The 13,279-nt window shown below is 39.1% G+C and overlaps 1 protein-coding gene across 3 annotated transcripts in view; it reads left to right on the top strand.

Annotated features, from left to right (window-relative positions):
* The first annotated feature begins 306 nt into the window (after positions 1-306).
* Positions 307-13,279, top strand: part of CTDSPL (CTD small phosphatase like) — a 78,393-nt gene continuing 65,420 nt past the window's right edge. For all 3 annotated transcript variants that reach the window (XM_050915656.1, XM_050915654.1, XM_050915653.1), the window contains exon 1: positions 307-524. In XM_050915656.1, the coding sequence (XP_050771613.1) occupies positions 449-524 (76 nt within the window). In that variant the 5' untranslated portion in view covers positions 307-448. The remainder of the gene's footprint in view (positions 525-13,279) is intronic.

The following is a 13,279-nucleotide window of genomic DNA, read 5'->3' as shown; positions in this document are numbered from 1 at the left end:
GGGAGGCGCGGCGCGGAGGGCCGGGGGCACTTCCCCCGCCTCGGGAGGCGGCGGCGGCGGCGGCTCCGGCGGGGTCTCGGGGGAGCGCTGCGGAGGGCTTCCCGGAAGGGTGAATTGGATTAATTATTCTTTTTTTTTGAGGGGGGGGGTAATTTACTTCCCCCCCCCCCCCCCCCCTCCTCCGTGGAGAATTGGCGCCTGGAGGAGGCGGCGGTGGCAGCGCTACCGGAGGGGCCCCTGTGCGCGGTGCTCCCCCTCCCCTTCCCTCCCCCCCCCCCCCCCCCCGCTTGGATTCGCTCCTTGGAGGAGTTGGTTTTTTTGTTGTTTTTTTTTTTCTTTTTTTAAATACAAATCTGCATATTGACTTTTAAACAAACAAACAAATCCCCCCCGCACACAAGCCTGCCTCTGGGAGGGAAATAGCCAGGTGGAATCTCACTCTGTTTCCATGGACAACCCGTCCATTATCACCCAGGTGACTAACCCCAAAGAGGAGGAGATCCTGTCCTGCACTCAGGATAAAGGTGAGCTGCCTTCGCTCTTTCTCCACGTTTTTGGTTTTGTTTTTTTTTTTTTCTGGAAATCGCTGCTTAAAAATGCACGTAGTAACAACTTGCATTCTTCAGTGACCATATAATCCTCTCTCTAGGCTGCTGGGAATAGAGGAGGGCTTGTTGGGGTTGGGGTTGGTTTTTTTTTTTTGTGGGATGAAGGTACTTGCATGAAGGTCTCTGAAACTGCTTGCTGGATACAGCTGAGAACTTGTTACAGTGTTTAAATATTGAGTTTAATCAGCAGTTATTTAAATAAAATACTCTTGTTCCTTGAGGGTCGGCGAGATAACTTTGTAAGGTTGTCACTGTGCAGTTAGTGCCCTGCTTCAGGGAAAGGATACCTGTGCTGGATGTGTTGAAGGTTTTGAAATCTCAGCTGTAAAGATTTTAACACCACCACCACCCCCCCCCCGCCATTTTTTGGAAAAAAGGGTTTCCTGATTTCTCTCTGCTTTCTTGTATTTCTCCCTGCCTCACGTTTAAGAATCTGTGTAGCTTTCAGGTTTGTTGTTGGAGGATACTTGTGTGTCTCAGAAAAAAACGTGGGCTACTTTTAAAAGTGGGCTCTATTTACTCTGTAGATAAATAGTTGTTGCTTGCGTAAGGCATCACACTTAGGTTGCGTTTTGCTCCAAAGTAAGATGAATCCAGCCTGGCCAAAGGAGCTGCTTCTCCTCAAAAGTCTAGACGTTGATGATTGCCCTTAACCTCGCTTCCTTTTGGAAGCTCGGAGGGGTCTTGGGCTGTAAGTGGTTGTGTCCTTGCAGCTGGCGATGAGAAAGGTACGGGTAAGCAGCAGGGTTCAAGTTCTGGGGAGCTGTGTGTGATTGCTCATGGATTTTGGAAGTTATTTGGATGTCGAGTTTATGCTTTTTTACAGGCAGTGCTGGTAAAAAGGGGAGAAAGGACAGAAGTTAGAAATAGAGTGTGTGGTGATGTTCCCTAGTAGTTATGGTAATAGACCTCCGAGTGGTCTTCCAAAAATGGTATATTGATATATCTCTCCCTAAAATCAATGCTTTTAGTATTCAGAAAGCTTCCGTTTTTGTGTGGCTCATCTTGTAAATAGTGAAGGGGTCCTGTATCATTGGAGAAGTTGCTCCTTGTTACTTTCAAATGAAAGGCTGTACATGTCTTCTCGTCTCACCAATGCTGACTGCAGAACAAGTATGGAGGTAGATTTAAAAAAAAAAAAGCCATCAGGTTGGGGGGTGTTTGAACAAAAAATTATTTTTTTGTTTGGTATAGGAGTGCTCACGTAACTCTTTAATTCATATTGCTTGTGAAGTGATACTTCCACCGCGAGGCCTTGTTTGTCTCCAGCGATTTCTGATGTTTTCCTCCGTTTTGGCAATGTTGAGTGTGGGGTATCTACAGTAAATAAGGTGCCGGTGCTCTGCCTATGATGTCTCCTAAGACCTGGTTTGGAGTAGACTTATGTGATACTGTGCTCAGATGTTTTTGTGGTATTAATGGCCTGTATTATTGTACCTACTGGAGGAGCTTCATTAATATTGTTAGCAGCTGGTTGAAATTTTAGCGTAAAAAAGCCAGTTGAGACAAGTAGAGGAAAATTTGACAGCTCAAAATAAGAGTAAGCATCCACATCAAACAAGTGTCTTCAGAGTCCTTTGTACAGTGAGCTACGCTGCATAGCGAAAATATGCATATAACTTGCATAACTATGCAGTAACTTGCATAATATGCATTGTGTTCTTGCTATTGGTTTGTCTTTGGCAGAAAATCATGATGGTCTTAAATGCATAGCAGGGGCTTTTCAGGCTGCGTGTTAGCAAGGGAGAGCTGGGGGAGGCTGGAAGGAGGGTAGTTGGAGTTTGAGACAGGAGGAAACTTCAGCATGATCTTAATACAGAAGGTGGATTAATGTTTCTTCTGTTTTCTTTTTTAAATGTGGTTAAAGTGCATGCTTTGGATTGACTATGTGCTCTGTGGTGAGACTCTCAAATCACGCCAGAGCAACTTTTGCAGAAAGAGAATTGCAGGTCTGTCCGTCCTGTGCTCTGGAAGGAGAGTGCTGCTTGCTCCTACCTCTTCCACTACAGGTTTTCCCACTGCTCGAGGTACGGAGCTTGTGAAAACCCGTTGTGCTACCTACCTTCCTTGTGTGGTTGCATATCGCGTCACCCAATTTTCTGTTAGATTTCTTAACAGTTTTAGCAAAGCCTTTAGGTCCGGTGAGCTACGAGAGAGCCTGAAGCTGAGATGGTGAATACAGATAGGTTCTCAGTTTAGACTGATGTTTAAAGTGAGTCTTCACCGCTAATTCAGATTGAACTGAATGTACTGGTACAAAATGGCTAACAAATATGTTAAGGCATCATGAATTAACTCTTTATTTAACGAATACAAGAATCACCTGAGCCTATCTTCTGAAATTTTCTAATACAGTGAATTACAACAGCACCGTACTGTGTGCGCAAAGGCTGTCCAGTTTAATGAGAACCTGCTTTTTCCTCCGAGTTTAGCCTTTGGCTGCAGAAATATGTTCCAGGGTACTAAGTGGCATGTGGTGGCTTCGGGAGTCAGGGTTTTCTTAGGGTTTTTGGGACCTTCTGTTGGTGTTTCTCGTGGAAAAAAATAATTTTTTTGCTTGTTGTTAAGCTGGAGAGAAGCGGTTTTACAGTAGCTGAGCAACTGCTAAATAATGAATGTGTATACCTTCAAGTGTTTGATTTTTTTCCAAGATTTTTTGAAGCTTTTAATCAGCCATGAGTCCAGCATTTAGCTTGATTTATTTTTTTAACTGTATTTATGTTTTAAAAGGAACTTGATGTACAGTATATGCTTATGCCCAATTTCTCTTGTGCAAGGGAGCGTGATTGGCAAGAAACAGAGCTGTTCTCTGGTCGTGGGGCAGTTACGTTTTTAGGTAAATATTGTGCTTTACAAATAAAAATGCCCAGGTATTTTCTTGCTAATCCAGATGTATTAAAAATTAGCTTCTGAGATAAGTGAAGCTGTGACAACTTGTTAAAGAGGAATTTATTAATACTAAGATGGAATTGTTAACATTTATTTTTAACAAATAGTAAAAAATTTTGAAGGTGGAAAAAACCAGATCTCGGTACATCAACCATTCCCTAATATGTTGCCACATGGTGGTGCACTGTATTTAGTTGTCTGTCAAAATGAAAGCTGAGCATGGAAAGTTGCTACAATCATATTTTTTTATTATTGTAATGTTTGTTCTGAAATGCCTGTGGTGTTCATGCTCCTGGAGGATTTTGGTCCATATCTATGTCGTTAAATTAGTTCTGGGAAATAGAAACTTATATTCTCCCAATTGGACATGATACATAGGTGATTAAAAATATTCTGGGCACTAAATTCATGGAGAATTTAATTCCCTGTTAGTTTTTTAAGTAACGAAAATAGTAGATCTTCACAGAAATATTTTATGTTGTGGTCATTTGTCACTTCTGGAAACTGGAAGCATTAGCAAGACTTGTAACTTAAAACAGAGACGTAAGTGTGTGAAAAGGGGTTTGTTATATCAGCAATAAATGTGAGCAACTAAGAAAAAATATAAATAAAAACTAGAAAGAAAAACTGAAAATCTGTATCTCCGTATAATCAGTTCTACAGATAAAATCAACTTTTTATTTTATAAGGAAGGTATTAATTCTTACTAATTAGTTGAACAGTGGCCTCTAATATAAAATCTATACAGTTAAATCTATAGAAAACAGTGCAAAGCTGACAAGTCTTTGCACTGAGTGTAACATAGGGAGTGTGATCAGGGGTGGGTAATAGACGTTCAGTCCAAAGAAGTGATAATAGCCCAGTCCTTCTTCAGGTACCACCTTCAGGCTGTGGTGTTGCGTTTTCTCTCTTCAGATGCATCCTTCCTGACTTCTATAAAATTTGTCTGTCAGCTGAGCATCTATTTTCAGTTATTTAGAGTAACTGAATGTTTTAGTGTCCCTACGGAAGTGTATTTTCTTCTGCAATAAATTATTTGAAAAAGATTCACAGTGGAACCTAAACCATTATAATTTTTTTTAATGAACAGTGTAATTCCCCGAGGATGTTTTTGCAAACAGGCAAACTTTTTTGCCTGCCTTTCTTTCAAATAATATTGGAAAAACCAGCAATGAGACCAGTATTCATTATCATTTGAAATAACAAGTTTTTAACATCTCAAGTTAAAAGCCAAAATAAGTGTCTTGAATTGTGTCTTCAGTAAAAAGCATTTTGAAAATATATGAAAATATTCTGAATATTCTTTTTTGCCATTACATCACCAGGATTCAGAGTACTCAAACATTTGAACATATGTTAATGTACCTGAGACATTGTGTCAACAAATTTTTATAATATTAACTTCAGAATTTTAACTTTAAAGTAGCATTTAAAAAAAAAAAAAAAATGATGTGGAAACCACTCCAGCACTACATTGGAATGTGAATTGCTCACAGAGGGTAAAATTTTAAATCATTAACTAATGACATAGTTGTTATATGAAACCAGAGTAACCATACAGTAGGTTTTATGTTCCAGGGAGACTGTAGTAACCTGTAGTAACCCAAGATTTGATTTAGGGTAGCAGTTAACAAGCTGAAGTGTATTGGCAGTAACATGAATGATGATTTGCATGAATATCTAATATTCAGTCCGTGTCTGTAAGCTGCAGCGTTATCATTTCTTCATAGTGCATGTCATCTCAAATTCATATTTGTTTCAATGCAGTGATTTAACTAAAGTGTTCAGAAGTTTAACATGCCTTTAAAAAAACAAAGTTGACCTACATTTTGTCAATTTAGTATTCAGAAATGCAAATAGCATTTTCTGACATAATCAGTAAAATGCGGTGTGATCGATGCTACACTTCATCTTTCAGAATTTAATCTGAACATTACAAATAAGCCTCCGGATAATGGGTCCATGTTTGTTTCTTTAAAGTGATACGAAACTAAAATGCTGGTAAAGTGAAAGCTAAGAGAAATGACACTCTCTTATTTGGTCATTGTTGGTGAAAGAAATTGTTCCCGTTTGCCTGGTAGATAGGTTTAACTGTGGGAAGCTTATTTTTCCATCATGGAACACTTAATTTATGAGTTTTACTATCTTGTTTGAATGATGACTTTTACAAGAAAATGGTTGCATATTAGTTCTAGCCTGCAATTTTTATATATGTTGAATCTTAAATATTCACTCTGTAAGCAAGTGCGCCTTTGTTTTCTGCTAAATTTTGAGTTGGAAGAGTTGTTGGCAATGACCACCGTGGTTGGTGCTCAGTATTACATTTTCCACTAAAAATGAGTTTCAGACAATGCTGGATATGGAAATGTTAACTTGGGGACTGAATTTGTCCATTACTCAACCTTACCCGACGGAGAATTTCAGATGGATTACTTTGAATTATATGTGAAGTGTTTCTGTCTGCAAGATTTAACATTTTCCTTTTTTTAAAAAGTAGAAAAAGCAAAGATAGGTCTAACTCTCTACATTCTTCGTTAGGTTTTTACCCACTGTGTGGATCAGTAGGGGAAGATGTGGCTCATCCCTCCTTCTTCTCCCTGCCTGGGGCATATGTCTTACTGGGAGAGAAGCTAGCCATGTGGATGTATGTAGGACCAGGAAGGAAAAGAGAGCTGCCAAAGTTCTCCAGCCTATTTGAGGGGACCAAGCAGAGGGTATGAAGTCCTGGCTCTTGAGGGCTGCTGAGCCCATACGGGGACTGAGTGGGACAGGGGATAGGTTTAGAGTCTACTACGGGCTCCTGACCTTCTCTGACCCCACCCATCCTTGTACCACTCCTGGGCAGTGGGTACTCTCATGATGAAGTCGGTGGGTCTCTGTCCACCCAGTTGGGTGGTTATGTGTGTTCCCTTATACCAATTCATAAGTGTTTCCAGAAAGGGGCAGGAATCTTCCAAGCTGAAATAAGAGAATGGCCGATAGAGCTAATGAGCAAGCCTATTTAGATGTTTAAAGACTACATCTGGATTGCTAGTGAGGATTGTATACCGTTTGATTCCCCTCAGCAGTGGAGACCTGGCTGGAGAATCTCACAAAAACGCTCAGCAGCATCTCTGAAGTCTTCATGTGTCTATTCTACTAAATGATATTGATATAAGCTGTATTTTCAGCACTCGTCTTCCTGGCCAGGAGGCTCAAATAGGATGACGTGGTATCAGTGGGTATAAATGCTTTGCTGAACTTCCAGAGCTTTTTGTAAGGGGCTGCGGACGGGCACAGAGGAAAGATGCCTTTTGTACTGTAATGTAGCCAGAGACATTTTTAAGAGTTTTATGTTGAAAATGTTAATCTTCTATAAATCCTATTTTTGCTGGAGTTTGACAGGAGTTTGCTTTATTTTTACTAGGAGAGGTTAGGGCATAAAATGGACATAGATGTGACAAATACAGAAGGCGTAAGTAGCATCTAAATAGATCAGAGTAAAAATAAGTTCCATGTGGTCTACTGTGGTATAATTTTGGCCTTTTTTGTATTTCTAGAATGTTTGCTATAAGACAAAAAATAGCCAAAGTGAGTCCTATGCAGTCCAGTCCTTTCAGTACCAGCTACTACTGTGTAACATGGATATCAGAGGTAAAAATACCAGCATTAGACAAAAGAGCAGAGAAAGTTCTGTGCATCATGTTGGGCCTACATAAAGTTTGTAGGCTTTATTCAGTGTGTTACCAAAATGATGACTTGCGCAGAAGTGCCACATCTTGTTTTCTTTGTACAAGATAATAAAGTATGATTTCTGAAAAAAGAAAACCCCATTATTAGAAGTGATTGGCTGTACTAGAAACTGGAATTCTATTATCTAGAAAATTTATTGTGAGTTAAATCTGAATAAATGTATGGTACACTTGGATTCTGAGGGTGTCGAGGTTTTTTAAATGACATTTTTTCTTTATTTCTTTTTGCAAGGAAGAACTACTACTCTCTTCTGAATGTTTATTAGTATATTTAAAGCCTGACAGACAGGGGCAAATAAGATACTACAGGATGTGTTTTGCACAGAAGAGCAAGCCCAAATGAAGGATGCCTGATCTGTCAAAACCTACTGTGTATGTAACTTTTTAAGGTGTTTATACAAATTCAGGACAGTTTTATAGGAAACGAATATTTCATGAATGTCAACCTGAAGTTACAGTTTGTATATTGATGGGGTTTTTTTAAAGTCAAGTCATCTCTCGTGAGTAACTGGTCAGCCAGTTCTGTCAGTTGTTTTCTGCTACTGTTGCAGGACCTCCTTATTTTCTTGGTAGAAAGTGATGTATTGATTTTTATTCACCACTGTGCTCTCCCCCACCCCCGCAGCTCTCTTCCTTCCTGAGTTGTCCTCCAGGATTCCCAGCAGAATTAGCAGTAAAACTAATCTTGCTGTTTCCTTGTCTGCTGTCATCAGCAGTAAAATTTTAAACTTTCTTGTTTATTTGATGATTTGCAAAGCTTGGTCATCTCCTTGGTGTATAGCACTCCTCTCCTGGCCTCTGGGAGGAAGAGGGAGAGATGTGTCTCCAGCGCTTGGGGATGAACTCCTAACCTCAGAGAACATTTTGGGGTAGATGGATCAGTTTCCATCCTCATAGCTGTCAGAAAGAAATTCTGCCACAAAGGATGCTGTTACAATGGACACATGTAGAAGAATCCACGCTTTTCTTTGAAGTAATGTTAGTAAAAGAATTTTTTTAAAGGTATGAATTTTGTACAAAGCCAAGACATTTATTACTTCTTCATAACAGCTGGTTAAAAACCTTGAGTGAATGTTGTGCTGTATTTAAAGGGAGGAGATGCATGAAAAATAATCAGTAAAATAGAGTAAGTACGCCAGGGCTCTTTCCACAGTACAGCACGGTTACAGAATTAAAGGCAGAATATCCCATTTGGGTAAAAGGAAGCATTTGCTCATGCATCGTATGGGTGGCCTGCGTAATCCTTGAAGGTGTGGTTGCCAAAATAGTTTATCTCTGAATTCCTAAACAGGATTAACTGATAGCAATTTGCATTTATTATAATAAAAGTAATCTTACGAAGGTACTGAAAAATAATATTATAAAGGTACTGATCGTACTTCAACATACAAATTGTGTGTCATCAGTCAGTAGGGGAAGGAAGGGGAAAATATCTTTACATAGTCAAGTGTCTGTACTTATATGTATCATGAACTCTCACCAACAGTTTTCTTGTGATGGGTTATGTACGCTGGAACACGATTGCCTCAGCCAAGTCATTTGTTGGCCAGCTGCCAGTTCTCATGACTTTTTATGATATGAAGCTGATTTTGTTGAGAATCAATAAGTTGAAAATCATTTGAGAGTTTTGGAAGTGGGAGAGGGGAGGTTATGTTAGTTGGGGAATTAAGAAAAGGAAGAGAGTACTGAATGCAATCTACAGTGCAATTCATTTGCTAATTACACATTGACATAAATTGAAAAGTCCCAGAAGGAGGGGGTTTACAGCATAACTGTAAAACAATTTGCATCTGTGTAGAGGTCTGTGCTTATCCACAAAGGAATGAGATTTTAAGTGGATTTGTTTAATCGGTTTTATCATGAGTACATAGTTGTGGGACTCCTTTTTCCTCACATTTCAAAATCTCATGTCTTTCTGGAATATTCCTGCTTGTGTTGAGATTAAAAATGTCAAGGAAGCAAGTATGGTGAAGTTTAATGGAGAATGAAAGTGAAACCTAAAAAAACCCCCAAAAATGTCCTTCTTAATTTTAGAGTGGATTGAATACTTGAATGTTTCTGGTTCCAGATTATCATGACAAAACTGGCAGTTTAATGCAAACTGTGCCCTGAAATTCAAATGCCTTTTTTTCCTACCCCGTAAGAAATTTGAAACACTGCAGCGAATTCTTGCTGTCTGTATTGGAAAGGATGCTAACAATTTAGACACACTAACTAGTATTACTACAAAGATACTAGATTACTACAATGATAGTTTGGGGGTTTTGTTTTTTTTTCCCTGTAAGTATTTCAGACTTGTTGGTGCCCAACATGTACCCTACAGTTGCTGCCACTTTTTCTTTTGTAAACATGTCATCACAGGAGAAAGGATAAAAATTTGAACAAAACTGGAAATCAAACTTGGCAGTTTTGAAACAGGAATCTGTTCAGGTCTCATTCCTGTATTTACTTGTAGTGTTACTGCTGCACTTTATTATAAATTACCTGTTTAGCATCCTTCTGGCAGGCGAGTGAGCTCTGAGAGCAGAGTATTTTTAAAAATGTCACTACCTCAGTTGTTTTATTAGTGATGGATTCTTTTCAATACCTTTAAATCGAACAGTTGTTTATCTTAAACATAATAACTAAATACTGTTACAATCTCATGTTATAAAACTGTAATATTATTAAAAGGAGAAAAATGAGCTTTCAGAGAAAACCTGCCCTAGATGCAAGAAACAACTTCAGTAGATTCCTAAGGACCAGGTGCCCCTAGATCCATCAGTAAGGTACTGTTTCCATTAGATGCAGAGTAGGACTCAGTAACTACAGTACCACATCTGAAGAAAAGGTGAGATCAGAAGGAGGTTTTGCTTTATAATTTCTGTTCAAAGTGTCCTTTCAGGAAATGTCCTAAATAGAAAGAATGAAACTATGACATTTCATTTTGCACTGTGTAATATGCTAGATTAGGCCCTGAAGTGCAAAACTTAATGCTGACCTTGCACTGTTGTGGTTCTGTTCAAATACAGTTTCCACAGTGTTTTGGTGGAACTTCCACAGAAGTTCTGATTCTTCCCCCCATGACCCAAAAGTATTTCTTTCACCAAACTCTGTTCAAATAACACTTGCAATCTTCCTAAATTGTATATCTAAAAATATATATTGGAGCTTTGCAACATAAAAAAATTATTCTCCTGTGCTCCTAAACCCAAGAAAACTAAAAAAACAACACATAAACGCACATACCCCCCCAAAATCAAACAAACCAAACCCAAACAAACAAGCAAAAAAATCCCAGTAATATTAGCAGGGATGTAAGCTGTGAAAAGGAAACTAATCATGAAAATCTCAGAAGGCAACTTTGTGATGATGACCAGAAGGGCATAGCGGTACAATTTTTAGCAAGGTAACCTGGCACTCAGTCTGTACAAAACACACTCCAGCCTCTTGAGAAAGTGGGATGTTAGTGTACAAGGATATGCCTGTGTTTGAGTAATGTTTGTACTAAAACATAGAAGTAACTGTTTTTGTTTTGGAAATGTCTTCAATGGGTACTAAAGAAAGATAAGAGTAAAATATGGCTGGCTGACATTGCAGAATATGCTGAGATAGTCCTGAATTCTACGTGTTAAGGTTAATACCTGTTTAGTTTAGGCTTTGTTTATCCTTAGTGCTGTGGATGGGGGGATGTTGGAATTCGCTTTAAATAATTTTAGAAGTCCGTGGGTAAAAATTCGTTATTTTTTCAGCAAAAAGTAATGCGCCTACTGCTTAGCAGAATGCTTGGTTTTTTTCTTTGCTAATGGAGCAAGGTTGAAGTAAAATGTTTCTATTGGCCACTTTAAATTACCAGTTGGAGTCAAGGTGGGAAAACAAAACCAAAAATTTATGGTGTTGTTTTTAAACTATTTTCAAGTAATTGTCAGCCCAATACATGCTGCTCTTTTAAAAAAAACTCTGCAATTTTTTATTGTGAAGATGATTTCTTAAGGCCCACTGTAGGTGGTCTTTGTATGATAGCCTTCAAGTAACAAATGGCTTTATCTTCTTTTCTGCTAATAAGGTCAGTAAAGATTTCTGTTTTGGATAATAATGACACAGTTTTGAATGGGTAATTCTTCTGACTGGAAAGCAGGTTCACAGTTTTCACCTTTTTACTAGCTTATTAGGTGATAGTCAGCTAGCTGGCTGTTACGGAGTATTTTACAGGAGTAAACAGGCTTTCTTGCTTTAATTAAGACCATATGTGTACAGCAACTGTGATTATCTGGGAATCTATATCCTGTATTTTCAGTTAAATAGCTGATAAAATGTTGCAGTTGTGGAAATGACTACTAAGTCCATTAGGCAGATGTCTTTGAAAGCAGTTTTGGTTTTGCTTTCTATTTCATCATGCAAAGCAACCAAACATATCTTGAGGTTTGAAGGTCTTGTGCTGTAACAAAATAAACACTGAATATTTTCCTAACGTGATAAGGTTACTGTTTGGACCCAGTATATAGAAACACTTTTTTAAAATAAATCTTAAGTTTACTAAGTGGCAAAACACCTATAAATTCTTGTGTTTTCTTTGCAAAGTCTGCGTGGGTTAACTTCTCTGTAAACAGTTGTCTTGCATATTAAATAACAGTAAAAAAGTATTGAGCAAGAGAGTTGAATATGAACATGTTAACTTCTTGGTTTGTGTTCTAGTGAAAGGGAGCATCAAGTATTTACTAGAGCAGTCACTTTTTAATTCTTCTAGAAAAAATTAAAACGTCAACTGAATGGAGGACTCGGATGCTTAACCTGAGGATACTTCTTTGGCAATGTTTGGGTAAAACTGACCACTAACACCCTTTCCTCTGGAAAACATCATGTCTATTCATATCACTTCCCAGAGGTTAAATGCAGCCCTTGGAACGTATAATACCAATGTGCTTCTAAACCATGACCCGCCTTTTGGTCGAAGTGGCCAAATATGCCACTTCTCTGGATTACTGGGAGGACCACATGTAATTATTCTTGCCCTGTGTGGAGCAGGGAGGTGCCAGGAGATGTCCCAGGGCCCTTGCACTCGCTGCCCATCGCTAACTCCCCTCCCCGCTGGCTGGGTTTTTTTGCTGTGTTTATTCACAGGCAGCGCCTGTGTATTGATTGCAGTGTTTTGGTCCTTTTTGAGGAAAAGCTGAGCCAGATGTTCTGTTGTCCCTCAGCTGAGGGTGCGTGACTGAAAGAGATGGTGTGCTGCTCATCTTTGATGCTGTTTGGCAATATTTTCTTAGAAACAAGGCTTTCTGTCTTCACTAGTATTTTAAGTACGGTCATTTGCCTTGCTTGGAGGAGTCCTAAATAATGCAATACTTAAGTATCTGGTAGAACTTTTTCAGTCAATTACTCGAGCTGTTGCTAGCGATGCTGGACACGTTTTCGTGTCTGTAAAATGGGAATGTTGCTTTGCCTTACCAGGTGGTCAGGAACGGGAGAGTTTTCCTTCCTTTGGTTGGTAAAGTTAGAGGTCAGGGCATCTTCCATTTTGTTCAATGTGTTTGAATATTTTTCTATTTTTGAGGGTTTTTTTGATAAAATAAGTTTGATACTCAATAAAAATTAACGTGTGGCTTTGTCACGTGTGCATGTAAATAAGGTGGGTTTGGTTTAATAGTTGGTGGAGGAAATGCAGGCGCTTGTAGGATGCAGTTAATTGCACTGTTGTAGTTGTCTGCTTTAGGATGACATGAATCATGTCCTGGAGACTCCATCAACAGTAAAGGAAGCGTGCCGAGTTTTTCACTGATCTCCGTGCTTGGCTGTGTGCAAAGACAGGTGGAATGGAGTTCAAAATCCTAATTTGACAATTTTGTCGTCAGCTCCGCACGCTGTAGATGCCGCACTGGTTTTTGGCTGCACTGAAATGTAACCAGGGATACGGACTTGCAGTGTCCCACCGTTTATCTTTAGCTTCTCTTCAGAGGAGGAGGAGAAGAGGGAAAACTTGGCAAAAAAATTTCAGCGGTTGTTGGTGGTGTTCTGCTTCTCTAAGTTTAGCAGCATTGGGGGTGGTTGTTAAAATGGGTTTTCAGATTTTGA

Source organism: Gymnogyps californianus, chromosome 2, assembly GCF_018139145.2.
Source record: "Gymnogyps californianus isolate 813 chromosome 2, ASM1813914v2, whole genome shotgun sequence".
NCBI classification, from domain to species: domain Eukaryota; kingdom Metazoa; phylum Chordata; class Aves; order Accipitriformes; family Cathartidae; genus Gymnogyps; species Gymnogyps californianus.
The sequence above is the reverse complement of the archived record's forward strand: the minus strand, read 5'-3'. Positions and strand labels throughout refer to the sequence as shown.